Source organism: Candoia aspera, chromosome 5 (genome assembly GCF_035149785.1).
Source record: "Candoia aspera isolate rCanAsp1 chromosome 5, rCanAsp1.hap2, whole genome shotgun sequence".
Lineage (NCBI taxonomy): Eukaryota > Metazoa > Chordata > Lepidosauria > Squamata > Boidae > Candoia > Candoia aspera.
The window spans coordinates 54,367,936-54,389,115 of NC_086157.1; the positions used below are offsets into that span (position 1 = coordinate 54,367,936).

The window sequence follows — 21,180 nt, forward strand, 5'->3', positions numbered from 1 at the left end:
TCTTATTATGCATTCTTGCTAAGTAAGAAAAGTTCAGAATGCTACACCTAACCTTTTTCAACTATTATTTTTAAGGTTCCATATGTTTAATATTATTTTGAATTCTAAAGAATCCTAGTGTACAGTTGATGTAAAAGTATTGTGTAAAGGAGTTTGTGGGGGTGGGGGTGCTATGAATGAGCTGGTTGCCTAAAGAATGATGACCTGGATCTTGATTCACTCTGGTCTAGCATCAGATGTCCAAGCCTCAGGGTCAGCACCCGTTCCTTTACTACCACTGTCTCCATTTCCCTTTTAGCAGTAAATCCCAATCTAGTTTTCCAATTCAAGCTCTAACTGCAAACCATCTTTTGCTTTTATGCTGTGGGGTGGGGAGAATCAACAAACTCCAATATACTGGTTCAATTGAAAAGGCAAACTGTAGATTCCCAGGATGAGGAATTGTGAGGAGAAGGGGGGCTGGTACTGCCCAGTAAATACTAAACACTTTCATTTAGCGTTGCGTAAACAAACCTTACATTTTGTGTTCCCTATACCTTGCCCCATCTTGCACTTTCTCTTCCTCCATTTTTAGGGTTATTTACCAGCAACTCTGGGTAAATGCTTGTGTTTTCAACATTCTTGGAGTTTTACTTCACTTTTTCTTTTTTATCATATGCTATCTTATACAATGGCTTATAGCCATTTCAAAGCCCAATGGGATTTGATTCATTTTTAGATTTAGATGGGTATCATTCAAAAGCATGACATTTACAATCTTTTACAGCAATTTCAGCCAACTGACAGTAATAGATTGGTGTTTTTCAAATTTGTCAACTTTAAGCTGTGTGGACTTCAGCTCCCAGAATTCCCCAACCGGCATGCTGGCTGGGGCATTCTGGGAGTTGACATCCACATATCTTAAAGCTGACAAGTTTGAAAAACACTGTAATAGATTTACGCTGTCTGCACCATTATTATATAAGGAGAGAGAGGGGCCCTTCCCCACCTGCAGCAAAACTGGAAGAGAAAACCAGTCACCTTGCGTATAACCAAAGGCACTTTCACAGTCAAGGCCTCATTATTTGGCAGAGACTCGAACAGATTCAATGGAGGCAGGATGGGGACTGGCAATGGGATCAACAAATTTTATGCTAGTGGTTTTCAGTACCAGCCCAAGAATGGGTAGAGAGCACTTCAGCTCAGTAGAGAGGAACAGGAGAGAGAGAGAGGGATTGCACTGCTGTATTTCACTTCTTCTTTTGCATCTGTAGTGTTGCTCAGTGCGTGTCAGAAGACAGTTGGACAGGAACCTCACATTTCACAAACTGGTGGCCTGGATGATTGCACTACATACCGGTGGGTGTTCCAGAGTTCTGCTTTATGTCAAAGTCTCTTCAGTTCAATGAATAAAGCTCGCATCAGGAGAACAAGTTTCTGGAAAGTCATGAGAAGTAAAGAACACAAAGCATTTGCTAGATCATAGAGTGGTTGTATTGCTGTGGCTTGGACACAGTATGGATTTAGCCATCGTGCTTTATAAACCATGGCTTTTACCTTTCTCTGCTGTACAAACCCAGTCATGGTCAACAAATTACAATTACACAAGCCATGGTTTAGTACAGTATATAAATCCAGGCTCTGATGCTGAGCAACTACCAAACATGTAGAGGATGAATGAAAAAGAAGTTTGTTCTATATCATTACATTTAATTTTAGATGCCTCAGGTCATTAAGTCCTATACAAAATATTAAAAAGAAATACCTTGTAGTCTTTTTGGTTAAAAAAAAGCAGAAAGAAAAGAAAAATAAATAATCTTGATATAAATTCCCTGGAGCTTTGGCAGTTTTTCACTAAATATGTACAAGCAATTTTTTTTTTCTGGTCCTATCAGATTCCTTCAGTATTTATAGGTGCATTTATTCCATCATGCTCTCAAAGCTCTTGTGCTACTTTATATTTATTTCCAAACATTCAATCTTACAATATCTACTTTTTTCATATTTTGCACTAAACCATAGGGTGATTAGCAGGGACGCGGTGGCGCTGCGGGTTAAACCGCTGAACGGCCGATCGGAAGGTCGGCGGTTCAAAACTGCGCGGCGGGGTGAGCTCCCGTTGTTCGTCCCAGCTCCTGCTCACCTAGCAGTTCGAAAACATGCAAATGTGAGTAGATCAATAGGTACCGCTTCGGCGGGAAGGTGACGGCGTTCCGAGTCATCATGCTGGCCACATGACCCGGAAGTGTCTATGACAACGCCGGCTCTAAGGCTTTGAAACGGAGATGAGCACCGCCCCCTAGAGTCGGACACGACTGGACTTTACGTCAAGGGAAACCTTTACCTTTTATAGGGTGATTATTTACGTTTAATGAAAAAGCCATCTCATTCCACCAGGTGAAAAATAATGCAATTAAAATAACTATGTGTACAGCTTAAGAGTAGAAAAAACATTGAGATATATCTGTAAAGCAGATGCCTTAAAGAGACTTGTTTTTATATTTTATAGGATGTTTCAGTGCTCAGAATAGTTTGCAAAAAACAATCAAACTTTCTATTTGAAAAAACAAAGCATTTTAACAGTGGTTTGTCTCTTTAATATGTTAATATATTTTTTTCTATCCTGCTTTTTATTTATTTTTATTTTTTTACCAGCAATCCATACAATTGCACATCTATTTAATGTTGAAAGATTGGTGGATGCACGCACTGGTGAAAATGGAACCATTAAGGCCGCACTGTCTAATCTGGGTGATCATCCAGGTGAATCTTACCTGAATTTTGCCCGAAAAAAACTTCCGGTAAGGAGATGGGAGAAAAATCAGAGGATGATTGTTTCTCACACATACACGCAGAAAGAGTTTCATTTTACCCTGCAATCACTGCTGCCCCCTATCATAATGCTTTTTCTTTGGGGATATTGTTCTTTGGCTTTGAAGCAAGAGAAGTTATGCAAGCCTGCTGGAATGGATGTGTTTATATCAACCTGCTTTTTCCTTTCCAGAACCCTTTAGGTGGCCTCTATGTGGCATTTACAACCTTGGCTGGCCTCAGTGGTGTCATCATTACATTGTGTCTAATACTGATTATCACATCATCCACCAAAACCATTCGCAGATCGTACTTTGAAGTATTCTGGTTTACTCATCATCTCTTTGTTATTTTTTTTGCTGGTCTTGTCATCCATGGATTTGGGTAAGTACCTGCACTTATTCAGATATCACATTCAAGAACTACACAGAGACGGTATCAGAAGGGCTTTCTTAAGAAAACCTAAGAATATCAGAACATAAACTACTGTAGCCTGTAATACAATCATTCTTAACCTGATTACCTTCAGATGTTTTAGACTATAGCTCCCATCAACTGGTCATGCGGTCAGGGCCTGATAGTTCAAAATATCTGAATGTGAGCTTCTGAAACAGCTGATATGAATGGGTTTCTTCCATGACTTTTTGCTTTTTAACACTGAACTTGAAGATATTTTTAATTGGATCAGTTGCTGTTGTTCTACATATATAACTGTTTAAATTACATAGCCCATATATAACGACTGGAAAGTAGATAAAATGCAGGTACAAAAATCAAGATTACTCAGTAAGTAATGGAAAAACATTGACTTAAACATACTGTTCCTAGTTCACATATTGTACTAAGACGTAACAGGTTTGTTACATTTTGGTTTAGTGTGATATATGAACTAACCCAGTGTTTAACATACCGTGATTATGCCATGGCTTAGTATGAATGTCTAAATTATGATGGATCACTCATGGGAAATGTATGTCAATAAATATATATTTCATTAATACACTGTCTGCAGAATTAGTGGAAGATACGCTTCTTGTTTAATTGGTATGGATGTTGTTATTACGCATCTCTAATATTATTGCTACTAATACTTGCTGTTATTTGCAGACAAATTGTACGTGGGCAGACAAGGGTGAGCTTCTTGCAACATATCCCAAAAGTTTGTGAGAAAAATTACACACTCTGGGGGGAAATACCTTCATGTCCTAAACCACAGTTTTCTGGAAACCCTCCCATGGTATGATCCATTGCTTCGTAGTTAAAAAAAAATACACAGCTGTAAGGACTGCTGAATTTCTTAATGTTAATGTTAAAGGGTTTGCTGAAAGGAAAGTTAGTGAAAACAGTTGAGAGTTCAGTCAGACCATGGCTTACATGAATGCCATTGTAAATATTTGGTGTAAAAACCTTTTCACTCATACGTTCAAGAGTAGCTTCAGACAAAGGACAACATCTCTCTTAACAAGAACAGACTTTTGAAATTAGAGATTTGTGAAAGATGGAGCTTCCTATTAACCAATTAAGCTTTTGCAACAACGAAGTTCTTGTCTGAACAAGAGTGCTGTATAATCACCCCTGTCTGACTTGGTGATTGAAACAAATTCTGATGTACTCAAAGCAGCTGTCTTTCTATTTAAGAGAATTACTGGGTTCACACATTGTGCTAAATCATAACGTGATTTAGTTTTAGTTTAGCATGTTGGATGCACCTAACCACTATGGTTTGAAAATCCGGCTTCAGCTGAACCATATTAGATGAAATATATATAAAATTAATGGTATATTGATGTTGTTTTAACTGTTGGTTGGGCGCTGCCCAGAGTTTGATATAAGATGGGCAGCTATATAAATGTTTTGAATGAATAAATGAATCAATCATTCAATCCAAGGGATAGTGTGATTTGTGAACCTAGCCAGTGTCTTTAAGAAAAGTTGGGCTTTTCTTCATTCTTCATTCTCCTTATACTCATTCTGTTGACAGACTTGGAAATGGGTCATTGGCCCTATGATTCTGTATGTCTGCGAGAGACTAGTGCGGTTTTGGCGCTCACAACAAAAGGTGGTTATTACAAAGGTAAGAGTCATAAAGGTGGCTTACAAGTTTTAAGTCACTCAAAATGTTAGTCATTTTGCTGTCACCTTGTGGTCAGTGTTCCCTACAGATAATGAGTCCTAATGGTGGGAAGAAACTTACAAATAAATCATCAAAGTATTTAATATATTTATTTGGAAGTTTCTTTCCAGCATTAAAATATTTAATAGAATAATTATGCAGGTAACATTTTCATTCAAATCATTATTGTAAATAAATATTGGAATAACTTTTGCTACTTCCTTCATCAAACTTGTGTTAACTCAGGACAAACTTTGATTACCAGAGAACTTTATTTCTTGTGTCAGGTTGTCACACATCCTTTCCAAACCTTTGAGCTCCAGATGAAAAAGAAGGGCTTTAAGATGGAAGTTGGGCAGTACATTTTTGTCAAATGCCCTGCAGTGTCAGTACTGGAATGGCATCCTTTCACACTGACTTCTGCCCCTGAAGAAGATTATTTCAGCATTCACATACGTGTTGTAGGGGACTGGACAGAAGGCTTGTTTAAAGTTTGTGGCTGTGACAAACAAGAACTCCAAGAAGCTTGGAAACTGCCTATGTATGTATACATCATAATAGTAATTATATTATTTATGAAGTGTCATGTTATGTTGTCAATCATAAAATTAAGTTTGGACCCTATTTCAGTGCTATTCACCCCTGTCAGAATGGAAAAATCAATCTTAAATGGCTTAATTGTACTATGAAAGATCAGACACTCCTTGACGCAAGGAGATGAGTTTATCAGCACTGGGAGCTCAAACTACAGTGCATTACAATTATTATTATTATTATTATTATTATTATAAGTAGTAGTAGTAGTAGTAGTAGTAGTAGTAGTAGTATCATGGATTCTGTCTAATCACAATAAAATTAATAATAAAATTCTTCAAAATATGGAATAGTCCCCAAATACAGTAAGCTTGGCTCCAGCCTGGTGGTAGATCATTACAGTGAGACTCAGTAACAATGATTTTTTGAAAATTTATCTTCTCATTCTAGGATAGCTGTAGATGGTCCCTTTGGTACTGCTAGTGAAGATGTGTTCAGTTATGAAACGGTGATGCTCGTTGGAGCTGGCATTGGGGTTACTCCCTTTGCATCTATCCTCAAATCTGTGTGGTACAAGTACTGCAATAATGCCATGGACCTAAGACTCAAAAAGGTATGTCCCCAACCTGTCCCTGAGCATTCAGTGTTTGTTTTCTTGCATTGGACAGCATAGATAAAAATGTGGAGCTATATAAGCTCCTTTGTGATTCACATGTGTCTATGTGCAAAACTACATACACCCTCTTTGAGTCCTATGGTTTTACGTATCAGGACATAAAAAAAATCATCTGGTCCTTAGCAGGTCTTAAAATTAGGTAAATACAACCTCAGATGAAGAACAACACATGATATATTACACCGCGTAATTATTTATTTTACAAAAATAAAGGCAAAATGGAGAAGCCATGTGTGAAAAAGTAAGTATACCCTTACTGCTTCCATAGGTATTAAGAGGCAAAGTAGCAGCCCGGTGCCGCTAATCAAATACCCTTGATTAATTGATCATCAGCAAGTGTGACCACCTCTATAAAAGCCAAAGTTATAGGCATTTGCTGGTCTTGAGCATTCAGGTGTGTGTTAACACAATGCCAAAGAGTAAAGAGATCAGAAGGGACTTTGCACAGCTTCATGTTGTGCACTAGTTACGCCCCTTCCTGAATCAGGAGGCCCTTCGAACAGTCACTCATGCCCTTGTTATCTCCCATATAGACTACTGCAATGCACTATACATGGGGCTACCCTTGAATAGTATCCGGAAGCTTCAGCTGATCCAGAATGCAGCCGCGCGGGCTATTTTTGCTGCCCCTAGAAGGGCGCGCATAACACCTTTACTACGCGAGCTGCATTGGATAGCAGTCTGCTTCCAGGTCCAGTTCAAGGTGTTGGTTATCACCTATAAAGCCCTACATGGCATGGGACTGGATTACCTGAGGGACCACCTCTTCCCCGCTTCATCAGCCCGTCCCACCCGATCATGCAGACAGGGTATGCTACGGACCCCGTCAATAAGAGAATTCCATCTGGAGGGGTCCAGGAGGCGGGCCTTCTCTGCACTAGCACCCGCCCTTTGGAACATCTTGCCCCTGGAGGTGAGATTAGCTCCATCACTCCTAGCCTTCCGGAGGAACTTGAAGACCTGGCTCTGCCACCAGGCTTGGGGCAGGGAGGAGAATAGTCATACTTGGGGCTGGCTAGTGCCTTGAAGTGCCCCTCCTATACAATGACTGAATGAGACCACAGCCATCTGGTTTTTATTATATTTGGTAGCTCTGTGATATTGTTTTATAGTGTATGTTATATTGAAATTTTATTATATATTTATTGTTTTATATTGTAAACCACCCAGAGTCCCTCCAGTCGGAGGAGATGGGTGGTGACAAATTTGATAAATAAATAAATAAGTGTGACCACCTCTATGAAAGCCAAAGTTTTAGGCGTTTGCTGGTCTCAAGCATTCAGGTGTGTATTAACACAGTGCCAAAGAGTAAAGACCTCAGCAATGATCTTAGAGAAGCAATTGTTGCTGCCCATCAATCTGGGAAGGGTTATAAGACCATTTCCAAACAATTTAAAGTCCATCATTCTACAGTGAAGAAGATTATTCACAAGTGGGAAACATTCAAGACAGTTGCCCATCTTCCCAGGAGTGGATGTCCCAGCAAATTCACCACAAGGTCAGACTGTGCAATGCTCAGAGAAATTGCAAAAAATTCAAGAGTTACATCTCAGACTCTGCAGGCCTCAGTTAGCATGTTAAATGTTAAAGTTCATGACAATACAATTAGAAAAAGACTGTACAAGTATAGTTTGTTTGGAAGGGTTGCCAGGAGAAAGCCTCTTCTCTCTAAAAAGAACATGGCAGCATGGCTGTAATGATTGCCTAAACCCAAATACTCAGTCTCACAAGCTCGGGCTTAAAGATAACTGATTTATTAAAGGAATAGTATGCAAATACAGAGAAAGCTGAGAATGAGCAAAAGCGCGCCAAATACAAACTAAATACCCTCGCTTCAAACCCAATCCCGCCCCTCGCCCCACCATAGCAACCACCCCCTCCCAGGTGTTGGCAACCATCACACATCGGCCTGGGAAAGTAACCTTGAAGACATGTCATAACCCAAACATACATTCCTGCAGAACAGCAAGGAGATTACAGCCTGGCACGGCTGAAATTCCCCTCCCCGCAAATGACAGACACGGAACAGGAGAGTGACATATGAAACGTTACGATGTATTCAAACCATTGGAACGATGAACATGACATATCGCCCCCCTTAAAGAAACTAAACTAAGCAGCAAGTTCATGCGGCTAGGCAGAATAAAGACGGGCGAAGTGATTTTACAGTGTGGGACACGCATCAGCACCTATACATAGGAAGACACGCATCAAAGAATCCACATGTGAAACGCTCCCATTCATCTCTACACAAGATCTAAGCATTGGCATGAAAATTTTCACGATGCAGATATTAGCATTGAACATTGCGATCATGACAAAACGCAAGGAACAGGTTACAGTGGTTAAACAGCATATAAATGCAAAAGGCTAAACAGCATGAGAATGCTAAAGCAAACCACAGAGCCCCGCCCCTCCACTCAGTCCGGAGGGACATGCTTCCAGCAAACAAAGCCCTGAAACCCACCCCTATCTCGCCCGAAATCCAGGATTTCTCGCTGATCGCCAGCCTCGCTCGGTGGGTCCACCTCCTCCGCCCTCAGTGCGATGAATGCGTCGCCTTCTTCCTCGGGCCCCAAGGCGGGCTGTCTCACCTCGGCCTCTCCGCTGCATCCCGCCCGACCGCCGCCGCTCTCCACGCAGCCCAGGCCCCTCGAGGCCGCACCCTTCTTGGCACTGACACAGGCAGGAACGATGGCTCTCTCCTGCCGCGCTTGCATCCCGTGGAGCAGCGCCATCTCCAGCCACAGGAAGTTCCTCATCCAGTCCCGCTGCGCCTCCGAGCGCTCGCACCGCAGCTCGGCTTCGGTCAGCAGGAACACCCACCACTCCAACGAAAATGCCGATGTGCCGCCCTCCTTCGCCGGAACCATGCAGCCACGCCGCGTCCCAGCCTGGGCCATCAAGGATGCCAGCCACTCCGGGGACCACACCGGGGCGCCGCTCTCCACCTCCAAACCCATCCCCGACTCCGGAACATCGCTACCGGCCACCGCGCTGAGGTCGCTCCCCCGCGACTCTGCCCGTTGCGGCCTGACCCGCCGATCAGCGAATTCCACCTCCGGAAACGTGGGGTATTGGGGTCTCCAGGTGGCATGAGCTAGCCCCGACCGAGCTTCCGCCACGCCGTCCCCGCTGGAGCGCTGTTGCGCCCCGATTCGTCCATCCATTGTTAAAGTCATCGCTAGCTCTCCCCTTCACCAAAGGCTTGGATGGGGGCTAGCGGAAAATTTCATTATGATTCTCAGCTTTATGTAACGATTGCCTAAACCCAAATACTCAGTCTCACAAGCTCGGGCTTAAAGATAACTGATTTATTAAAGGAATAGTATGCAAATACAGAGAAAGCTGAGAATGAGCAAAAGCGCGCCAAATACAAACTAAATACCCTCGCTTCAAACCCAATCCCGCCCCTCGCCCCACCATAGCAACCACCCCCTCCCAGGTGTTGGCAACCATCACACATCGGCCTGGGAAAGTAACCTTGAAGACATGTCATAACCCAAACATACATTCCTGCAGAACAGCAAGGAGATTACAGCCTGGCACGGCTGAAATTCCCCTCCCCGCAAATGACAGACACGGAACAGGAGAGTGACATATGAAACGTTACGATGTATTCAAACCATTGGAACGATGAACATGACAATGGCTTAGGTTTGCAAAGTTGCATCTGAACAAAACACAAGACTTCTGGAACAATGTCCTTTGGACAGATGAGACCAAAGTGGAGATGTTTGGCCATAATGCACAGCGCCACGTTTGGCAAAAACCAATCACAGCATATCAGCACAAACCTCTCACACCAACTGTCAAGCATGATGGTGGAGGGGTGATGCTTTGGGTTTGTTTTGCAGCCACAGGACCTGGGCACCTTGCAGTCATTGAGTTGACCATGAACTCCTCTGTATACCAAAGTATTCTAGAGTCAAATATGGGGCCATCTGTCTGCCAGCTAAAGCTTGGCCGAAATTGGGTCACGCAACAGGACAATGATCTCAAACACACCAGCAAATCTACAACAGAATGGCTGAAAAAGAAAAGAATCAAGGTGTCGCTATTGTTGAGGTCAAAGTCCAGACCTCAACCCGGTTGAACTGCTGTGGCAGGACCTTAAGAGCTGTGCATAAACAAATGCCTGCACACCTCGATGAACTGAAGCAATGTTGTAAAGAAGAGTAGGCCAAAAATCCTCCACAACGATGTGAGAGACTGATAAAGTCATACAGAAAACAATTACTTCAAGTTATTGCTGCTAAAGGTGGTTCTACAAGCTATTGAATCATAGGGTGTAGTTACTTTTTCACACATGGCTTGTCCATTTTGGCTTTATTTTTGTAAAATAAATAATGACATGGTGTAATTTGTTGTTGTTCATCTGAGGTTGTATTTACCTAATTTTAAGACCTGCTAAGGACCAGATGATTTTTTTTTATGTCCTGATATGTAAAACCATAGGACTCAAAGAGGGTGTATGTAGTTTTGCACATAGACATACGTGAATCACAAATGAGCTTTCCCAAGTGATCTAAGTTAACCATGGTACTACACACACAAAAACTTGCAAACTCTGGGTGCATGATGCTGGTGTCAGGGGTGTTGGCTAGTCACAGGCATTTCTAGTGAGTCAGAAATAGTAATAATAAGAACAGTGAAAAAAATACAATCACACAAAACCCTTGTTGGTAGAAGTCATAGAAAAGCAGCAGTGCATCCAAAGGTGACAAAATTAGGAAAACGCAGGTGACAGAACCTTCCTGTTTTGGCTTGCTGAGACTGAACATCTGCCTGGGTAATGTCTGACCCTTGTCAGGTATTCAGGCTCACTGTAAATAAGGGTTAGTATTCTTTGGAAAAAGCAGTAGACTGGCTTTTTAAACATGAGTTTAGTGCTCTCTTGAAAGAATGCTAATCCTATGCTGCACAGGAGGACAGTTAAACTGGGAAAGACCACTGGATTTTGCCAGTTGTGTGTTGCTTTTTCTATTACTGTGAATAAAAAAATCAACTCATGTTTCAAAGATTTCTGTTCCTGTCTCTTCTAAGCAAGGTTGAAGTCTACTGTTATTCCAGCCAAGGAATTGTCACAGTTGACAGTACTTTGTGAGTTTGAAGAAAAGAAGGTGAGTGAAATCAACTGACTAAAGATGATCTAATGCTGTGATCATGTTCAATTTCACTCCTTCCAGATCTATTTTTATTGGCTCTGCCGAGACACCCATGCCTTTGAATGGTTTGCTGATCTCTTGCAGTCAGTGGAGACTCAGATGCAGGAAAAGAATAAAACAGACTTTCTCAGCTACAACATCCATCTTACTGGCTGGGATGAATCTCAGGTAACTATTGGATCAAAGCAATTGGATCTTTAGGAAAAGAAGGCAATCACTGCATATCCCCCACTTTTAGGGGGGGACTGGATCCAGAATTACTCCTGTCCATGAATCCAACAGGCCCTCAATGGCCATTTTCACTAGTTGTCACATTATGGAATCCACCACTGAGACACCACCACAAATATTTGAAAAATAAATAAGGGTTAGGAATTACCAACAGCAGATCAGGAATTACCAACAGATTGCTTTTTCTCATGGATAACAGTGATCATACTGTTCTGAGACTAAAGTGTTATTGCTGAGAATAAAAGGCAAGAGGTGTAAACAAACATTAATGCAAAGGATGCAAGCAAGTGTATTCATAAAGATTTGCATAGCAACAACACTATGCAAATCTTTCAAAAGCAGTACTTCAGAATGCATGGGAGTGTGTGAAAAGCCTCTTTTTGAGTGATTAATGCAGCAGACAGCAGCATCTTCCTCAAGGCATGCATGACTGCTTCAGAAGCTGCTCTGGCTGTCTCTTCATGCATATATGTGCACAGCCATTCCGTTGAGCCATGCTGGTGCAGGAAGGACTAGGAGCAGTTTCTGGGGAGGGGGGCAGGGGGAGCTGTGCAGATCTGGAAAAAAAGGTAGCCATTCAACAGAAAGCAGCTTGAAAGTGTTTTGCATTCTGAAGCACTTCTTTCAAAGTATTTGCATAGCTCTCGTGTCTGCGAAAGCAGCTGCTTTGTTTGTGAGGGTATATGTGTTAGAAAGATGCAAAAAGATTACATGTTTTTTTTCAAGGAGAGAGGCATTCTACTCTTTCCTTCTTCTACCATCTGAATTAGCAATAAATTATATATTTTGATTATGTGCCATCAAGTCCTTGTAGATTCTTAGCGACCACACAGATAGATTTTCTCCATGAAAATGATACATTTTACAGTAGCTGAAATTATTGTTATCTCTGCATGACAGGTCTATGTTTCGGTTCCTCATTTCTGAGGCTAGCAGTCTTTTGGAAGAAATATGACTCAGTTCTTTCTGAACATATAGTGAAGTTTTTATTTCTCCCTTGGATTTTAAAAAAAAACCCTACAAACTTTACATACAGCATGCACACTGGCTGCAAGATTATAGGAGAAAGACTTGTCATTTCAGAAAGAATGGGGAATAGTTTTGTTTTTTTTAGACGAAATCACTGTAGGCTGTGGTTATGATTTATTATATTTTTAGGTTATTTTTAAAATTACTGATGGGGTAGAATATAGTAGAATGAAAATTATCTGTATGAGAATGATTGCAGTTCAGTAAAGATGCTTAGTATACTAAGGGGTCTTCTGCACCAGCAGTTTTAAGGTGCTTGTCTTCTGTGCTGGGTAGGAATAAAGCCAGCTTAAGAAATTGATGTTCAAGTGTCACTTTGTTCTTCAACTTTGGCAACAAAGGCAGCCAGGTGTTCTGTCTAGGCAATGGTTTCGCTGGTCTTTGATTAGTGGACTCCCCTGGTTCTTTACCCCTCTTGTCCATTCCAGGAAATAAGCACCAATTACTTTTATTTCACGTAATTCCTATTGATAGATCTTTTGAAAGAGCCTCCTTTGGTTGACTCTCCCTCATATTTGACACTTTCCTACCCAGTACATCCACTGGTGGATTAGGGTAGGAGGGGACAGTTCTACCATTCTTCTTGTCATTTGGGCTTTAGTGGAATATTGTCAATTTCACTCAGTTAAAAAGAAGAAGGTCCACTATTTCACTCATCCACCTGTGAACCTGTTAGAAGAAACAAAAATTGTCTTGGTTTCACTGGTCACTGATGAGCCTATTTTTCTTTAAAAAAACAGACTTTCACTGGTCCACCAGTAGACCAATGCAACAAAAGAAAAGAAGGAAAAAAACAGTTCAAAGTTCATCAGGGGACAGTACCTTCAGAATAGTGTAGGCAGCCCAGGACAAAATGGCAATGGAGGGTAGTGATCAGTGGCCAAAAGGGAGGGGGCATTCCTACCACAATGCACAGTAGCCAAGTGGTGAGGGGGCATTTGCCCACAATTGAATGAAGTGCTGCAAGAGGCCTACACAATGCTGCTTGGTCCACCAGAAGTAAGACTAGTTTTGGATGCAAAGCAAGGAACATTGGATCGTTTGCAATGAGTAGATCAAAAATGACATCATGCAGTCTAATTCTCAAGAAACAGTTAGTAGACTATATTCACACCAGGGCAAGCAGTCTTAAGAGATATTGAGAGGCCTCTTCCTCCATTTTTCCTCCATCATATACTGTACATGTTTGTTGGTTTTGTGTTAGTTAGTTAGTTAGTTATTACTATTAGGTTATGTGGTGTTTACCATTAGAAACCAATCTCTCTTTTATATCAAACACAGGTAACTCTGCTAGTATTTCCCAATCTATTTCCTCCTAGATCTGGTGGACTTCAACTTCTGTGGGCCACACTGGCTAGGTATTACAACTGGAGGACACCCTAGTTACAAAAACTTGCCTAACAACCTTCTATTAACGTTATTTCTTGCTTTTATCTTTCCAGGCAACTCATTTTACAATGCATCATGAGGAGGAAAAAGATGTGATTACAGGCCTGAAACAGAAAACTCAGTATGGAAGACCAAATTGGGAAAATGAGTTCAAAGCAATTGCAGGCCAACATCCAAGGTAGATTTCTTATACAATTACTAAATTTCATTCTGTCAGTGTATCATTATTTTTGTTTCATGGGTTTAGTAAATGCTGATTCTGGTTAATTTTTGATACTTGGGATCAGCTGCAACATCACAAATAGTTATGGTGACCATATTTTCTTGGAAAAAATAAAGAACAAACCTGAAAAAAGGGCAAATCTGAAAGTGGTTCATAAGGATCAAAATGTTTAATTGTTTGTAACTTTGCCTTACAAAGGAAAATTCAAGAGCAAAACCAAGAAAAACTTTATAAAAATGCATATTCTAATAAAAATATCTATAATGAAACCATATATATAAATTTATTTTGAAAAGACAATTCAATTTCCATATTTTTCACATGAATGTGAAAGACTGTGCATTAAGTGGTACCATTTGTATGGTAAAAAGTTAAATGACCAAAATAAAGGACAAAAGTGAGTTTTTTAAAAAATAAATAAATCTAAAGCTTTCTGAAATAAAGGACCATCCTTTATAATCAAGGATATATGATCACTGTACATATAGAGTTGAACAAACTTGACATGAACCCTTGTGTCTGCTCATTCTCCTGCAGTAAGGCGTAAAAGGCTATCATCTGAATTTATATTTTTAAGATTAGAAAAGCAACTGGCCAATTGGGAAAATTCATGGAGAGACTACAGTCCTCATTCTGAAAGTCCTGGACGCTATAACCACTCATCTAATAAAGAATGTATTTTAAAAATTATTTTATCCTACTGTTTTAGCTGAAAAAGAGCTAAGAATGGAATTTTATTTTCCCAATAAGATCAGTGGAGTTTTGTCAGGAAACTGAAATGCTGAAATTTGTCTGGATGAATATGTTCCAGAGATATCTTCAAGGGCTCTGAAAACCACATTAGCTGAACTGTGTTATTTGCCTTGCTATAAATTTGCCCCATTCTGACAATATTTACATGTTGCATTCATTTCAAATAATAATAATAATGTATTCATTTATATGCAAGTAATGTTATATACCTTTATTGTTTTTCTTAAAGGATACAGAAAAGTTTGTTAAATATATAGATCACATACAGTACATATTTCAAAAAACATTTAAACTAGGTAATATTTTAGATTATTTACATTCTAACCTAGATTATTAGGTTCTAAAATCCAGAAGTGAAAATTACTGAAAGTTTGGGGTCTTTGGATTTATTCAAACATGCATAATCATTGCATGAAAATTGCCAAGCCATGTGACAAGTTGCATATTTGAAGCAATATATTTTTCCATCATTAGAATTGCCTCAAATGGACTTATTTATCAGGACATTCACACTTCCAGCTGTGAGCCATGGTAATTATGGGATACTGAATGATGTGCATGAATGTGTTAATGAGAGCTTTCTGATTTCACTAAATCAAATCCAGATCTCATGCAAAACCTGAGAATGCTGCCACCAATGTTAAAGCGTAAGCTTATCTTATGGGAATTTTGATAAACATTAGGCAGTGCAGATTGTAATTCTTGCAGTGCAGTTCAATTTCCAAGTAGCAATATTTATATTATGTAGCATGTTTGGGACCTAAAAATCTGTTTTTCTCTTTTTATCCTCAGTTCCAGGGTTGGTGTTTTCCTGTGTGGACCTGAAGCCTTAGCTGAAACTCTAAATAAGATGTGCATTAACAATTCAGATGCTGACCCAAGAGGCATACACTTTATATTCAACAAAGAAAATTTTTGAAGATGTACTTACCAATCTTAAGTTAGCCATGGTGTATTATATTTCATTGGAATTTTGCTAAAAGTTATTAGAGGAAAAATACACGGTCTTAAACTGATCCTTTTTTTAATCCCATAGCAAGACTTTTTAAGAGGCTTAGGATATGTTAGCATTGTCAAACACAGACTGAGTTTATATACTGTGTTAAATCATAAGGAGAGTTGTATTGTTTTAGGTTAGTGTGTAATCCAAATATATTGTGGTTTGCAAACTAAGGTTTATGGCAAGCTGGGCAATGTGCAGAACATGGGCCCTTTTGAGTCCGCCAGCACACCAAAATCTGATTTAGTTCCTCATTCAATCACAGAACCCATTGGGTGATTTTGAACCAATCACTGTCTCTCAACTCCACCTGCCTTACAGGTTGTTACTGTACTGTTACTCAAACAAAGGACAGAGAGTGTATACAAACAGCACTAAAACCATAGAAAAACTGTAGCCCAAATGCTCTAAGGTGCTCAACTGCAATGCTTCACTCATTATAAATCTCTTGAGATTGCATAAACAAAGTTTTTGCAATCACCGCTTCAGGCACCTTTATGTGTATCTGATGTGACTCTTAGAATAGAAATACGGCAACAGAAAGTGAGTGAGGACATGATTATTGATACCTTTGGCTTAAATGCCATTTCTTCCTGCCAGGACTGATTCTATTAGTCCTAGTAGACCAATTTCAGTCTTCATGGTGACAAACAATGGTAGAGAAACTGACTCACTATGCTCTACCATGCAAACCACATTCCAGTCCACATTAGAACTTGCATAACATATCCTAGATGGGAATCAAGCAGATATCTAGTTGTTCTGGTTTCTGCTGCCCAACAAAGAGCCATTTTAGGGCTAGGTTTGATATCTCACCTTCCACACTTTTTAGTGGGAGATTTACCAAAGCCCCTGTGTTTAAAAGAGCTTGTCCCTGCAGCATGTGTTGTTGAGACCATCCAATATGTGCTACTATATTGCTCTGATTACCAGGGCAGTTGACAAATGCTCATTGTTCCTTTACTGACACAATTAACTGGACAAAATGAAAATGTTCTTAACTGCCTTCTTCTTGTTTGATATTGTGCAATGTTGCTAGTGTTGCCAAATTTTGCATAGCAGCAGTAAGATTTGCAGACATATAACTAATGGGACTGGATATGGGGAAACAAGTTGAAGGATTTGGGGTTTTTTTTTACCATTATCATTGACTGGATATTGTTTAATTGTACATTTGCCCTGATTACTGTTCAAACAAATTTGTTGCTGTTTGTACTAATTTTATGAACTCCTAGTAGTTTATCATAAAATCCACTGGGATATCATTGATTTACTGAATTATATTTTAATATGCAAATAGGTCACCAGTTTAGCATTCTAGCATCTAAGTAAGTATATTTCTTAGCAGCATTTTATTATTAATACTATTAATACAGTACTCATTAACCTCTTAAATATTATTTTCCTTAGTATCCCATTGACTGAATTCATATTCAGTAAACTTTATTTGTATTTTATGTACTCATTTAGCAGTTGCCCCTTTCTGTTCTTCTTAATCCTTTTTATTAATATAATGCAAATAAAGCTCTTCTTTTCAAAGTGTTAAAACAGTTTGACCACTAGTACTTTTCAGTGTATTTTCTTAAATTAAATACTATATTTTTTCAAAATAGCTTAATTTTAAAATGGGAATTATATATATATATTTATTTATTTTCTATCCCACCTTTATTATTTTTATAAATAACTCAAGGCGGGGAACATACCTAGTACTCCTTCCTCCTCCTATTTTCCCCACAACAGCAACCCTGTGTGGTAAGCTGGGCTGAGAGAGAGGGACTGGCCCAGGGTCACCCAGCCGGCTTTCACACCTAAGGCAGGACTAGAACTCTCAGGCTCCTGGTTTCTAGCCCATTGCCTTAACCACTAGACTTAACTTGGATTCTCTGAGAATGTGGTAATGATGGCAGATGAAGATTTCTTTTTTAGTCATTCTTAAATTGAGAGTTCTGCTTCAGTAAAGTTCATTATTTTCAGTTTACTAAAATAGTCACACCCAACTAACTTCCTTCTGCTTTCCAGATTTCTGATTATGTTTACAGTTAAATAAAAAGTAATTTTCATTTAACTGTATACATGAGGGTAATTTTGCAAGAATGAAAGATCATTCTAGAATGCTAATTGTAGAGATTTTAAACACACCCAAAAGTTGGTTTTCCCCCAACTTTTTAAAGTATGTTGCTCTTTACCTAGGGTTAATGGAGATCTTTGTCCATATTCTCTTTTGTCTGATCCAGTAACCCTATCTCTACCTCACCTGCCCCACCCCACATACCAACAGTGACAGTCACAAAAAGAGAGCTTGTCATGGTTGCGATACAACAATGTTCAGTGTTGTCAGTAGGAAGAGTTATTAAAGTGTTATGAAGGCCCAGAGAAAGAAAATGGAGATTGGTACAGCAAATGTTTCATATTGAGTGATTGCCTTTTTCATTCTGTTTTCTTGATGATTGGTGGTTTTGAGGTGGAGGTGGCTGCTTTTAAATGGTTACCAAATTGCCACGTCTACCAGATCTGCCTGAGCCTCTTTGTGCCGTAAGTAGTAGTCTGAATGTTTGCAGCACAGATCTGCTTGCCCTAAAAAAGCAGAAATGTGGTGATTTAATGGTGTTTGCATTTTATTATTTTAAAAGTTGCCCTGGCTAAAACTAACATGAAAGTTTCATTTTCTTTTTTTCTTTTAAATAACCTGCTTGCTGGACTTCTTGAGAGAAAAAAAAAATGTCTGAAGGGAAAGAATAAATAGCTTCATTGCTTGATGTTGCTAGAATATGGGAAGGGGAAGTCTTCATAATTAATCTTTCCTAATGGTTGTAACAAAGACTTGAACTTCAGTATTGGTGTTTTGTTTTCTGTTCTCTCTACACATTGCTTCAGCACACTGCAGCCTTTCATGCTTCCTGATCTGAAAAAGCATTTATCTCCTAGTTTCCCTTGCTATTCACTTAAAGCTTTACAGCAATGCATAATTTATAGTAAGTTTACATACAAATAGAGTTTGCATGCACCCAAGGTTGCATTTTAAAAGTGACTTTTGTTGTCCAAAATGCCTTTCTTCCTAGTATTTGGTGTTACAGGAGTCCGCCCTCCTAAAGGGGATATCCCTGAAACTTAAAGATTACTTCAGAATATTGAAACTAGTGTACGATGCAACAATGAGACCTTCATCTAGAACATCCTTCTGAGATCATACAACACAATTTCCAAAAGAAGTGCCCTATCGGCATATGTGTTAACAATCAGATTTCAAGGTTCTAGTAATGATTCTTAAGGCCTTCAGGGATTTAATGGGGGGTGGGGGGTGTTCTTCAGCTCGGAGGATGTGGGAGAGGGCTGACTTCACTGTGACACTGTAGATTTGGGATGTCCTTCCCCTGGACCCAAACTGGTATTGACATGTGACTCCTGCATTCAGGACATGACATCTATAGCATAGACACGCATTTTCTCTCTAATGCCTCTTTGCTAGTGTCATTTATTATTGATTCTTTTAAATTGTGTGCTGTTAAACTTATTACTAAGTTTTATTGTTTCTATGGATTGTAACTTGCCACTGAAACTGAGTCCATCCACCTTGCTGTTGGTTGTCCTCTTCTCTTTCCTTCCACCTTTCCCATCATTATACTGTTCTTCAGAGAGCTAGGTCTTTGTATAATGTTTCTGAAGTATGATAATTTAGCCTGATCATTTGTGCCTTCAGTAAGAAGTCTGGGTTAATTTGTTAGATGATCCATTTGTCTTTCTTTCTTGGCCATCCACCATATTCTGTTTTCTCCAACACCAAATTTCAAATGTGTCAATACTCTATCTTGTTTCTTCAAAGCCCAACTTTTTCTTCCATAAAGTATTCTAGGAAATACTATTGCCTACACTATTCTGATCTTTGTAGGTATAGACATATCATAGCATCTACATATTTTTTACAAGGCCTTCATGACTACTCCAAGTGCTAGTCTGCAGTATATTTCTTGAACACTTTTTTACTGTTGATGGATGATCCTAAAAGGCAGAAGCTAACTACCACTTCAAAATCTTTCTTGTCAATTCTAAGGCTGGTTGTTGTACATGTTGTCATTAGTTTGGTTATCCTGATATTTAATTTTGGTTCAATTTTTTTCATTGTGCTGCTTGCCTTTCATTACTAGAGCCTGCAGATGATTTGCATTTTCAGCTATCAGAATATCTTCAGCATAACTCAACTTATTGACCTGCTAGAATGGGTTGATCTGATTCAGCTTGAACATACTTATTACAAGCATGTAAGTGGAGAAAGGCTGAGATTGAAAAGCTTGTTCTCCTTAAAAACCACTGCACTTCCAGCTACCTACCTCCAAAGTCCTAAGCATCCTCCGTAGGTATTAACTGAAATTCTCCATGATTCTATATGTAATGTAAATCATAAATCTTCCCTAACTCCTACTCTTCTATGCCAGATTGGACTTTCCTTTGATTTGATCAAGCAGTTGGGTAAGGAGAAAACTGCCTCTCATTCAGGAACTGAAGGAAGGAGGTAGACAAGTTTGAATATGAAGGCCGTCCTTGATTTCAAGGCAGCTTAAGACAATCTTCAAGGTGGCAATTCTTCCAACATATAGAGTTTGAATTCTATACAGATACTAGCTTTCCCAGTTAATTCTCCTACTTCTCTGGGGATATTATTCCATGTAAATATTCATTAGGATCTTATGACTCTGATCCTAGGTATAAATGAATAAAGTCTTGCAGAGTGCTGGAAAGCATTTGGCCCAGAGAGATCAGAAAAATCACACACCAGGCATTTCTATAAAAATAAATTTATTTACAGAAAGCACAAAAACATATTTACAGGCTTGTGCATTCACACACGCTCAGAGCTGAGAGGAGCAAGCTGCTTACTCAGCTGCAAGGCTAAAAACTAAAACAAAAGTCCTGCAAGCTGCCTTCCCCTCAGGCAATGCAACTATTAACACCTAAACTGAGGACAATTAAATTCGACCTCTTCACCCGGGAGATGCTTAAGGAAGTACTTAATTACCATGGTAGCCAAAAGCAGAAAAAAATGCCAACATAAAGTCTGTGTAATTTTATGCAGTTTTGTAAACCTTGTAAATAAAATATATTCAAGTGCTGGGCAAGAAAATTACTGTTGACTTCCAGTAATAAGGAGGCTATTTACTAATAAAAGGGGGGGCCTGCAGAGACTTTTCGGATGAGAATTAGTATTTATACTAACTCTACTGTGGAAGAGCAGAAATTTAAAAACTTGCATTTTGGATGTTGTGATAATGAAATTTT

The 21,180-nt window shown here is 39.4% G+C and overlaps 1 protein-coding gene across 1 annotated transcript in view; it reads left to right on the forward strand.

Moving 5' to 3' along the window:
• The window catches only part of LOC134498869 (cytochrome b-245 heavy chain), a 30,962-nt gene extending 13,806 nt beyond the window's left edge, over positions 1-17,156 (forward strand). Inside the window, exons 4-13 of the mRNA XM_063305219.1 lie at positions 1,254-1,338; positions 2,635-2,780; positions 2,984-3,174; positions 3,898-4,027; positions 4,772-4,864; positions 5,191-5,444; positions 5,888-6,050; positions 11,303-11,449; positions 13,984-14,108; positions 15,699-17,156. Coding sequence (XP_063161289.1) covers positions 1,254-1,338; positions 2,635-2,780; positions 2,984-3,174; positions 3,898-4,027; positions 4,772-4,864; positions 5,191-5,444; positions 5,888-6,050; positions 11,303-11,449; positions 13,984-14,108; positions 15,699-15,825 — 1,461 coding nt within the window. The 3' untranslated portion in view covers positions 15,826-17,156. The remainder of the gene's footprint in view (positions 1-1,253; positions 1,339-2,634; positions 2,781-2,983; positions 3,175-3,897; positions 4,028-4,771; positions 4,865-5,190; positions 5,445-5,887; positions 6,051-11,302; positions 11,450-13,983; positions 14,109-15,698) is intronic.
• The last annotated feature ends 4,024 nt before the right edge of the window (positions 17,157-21,180 follow it).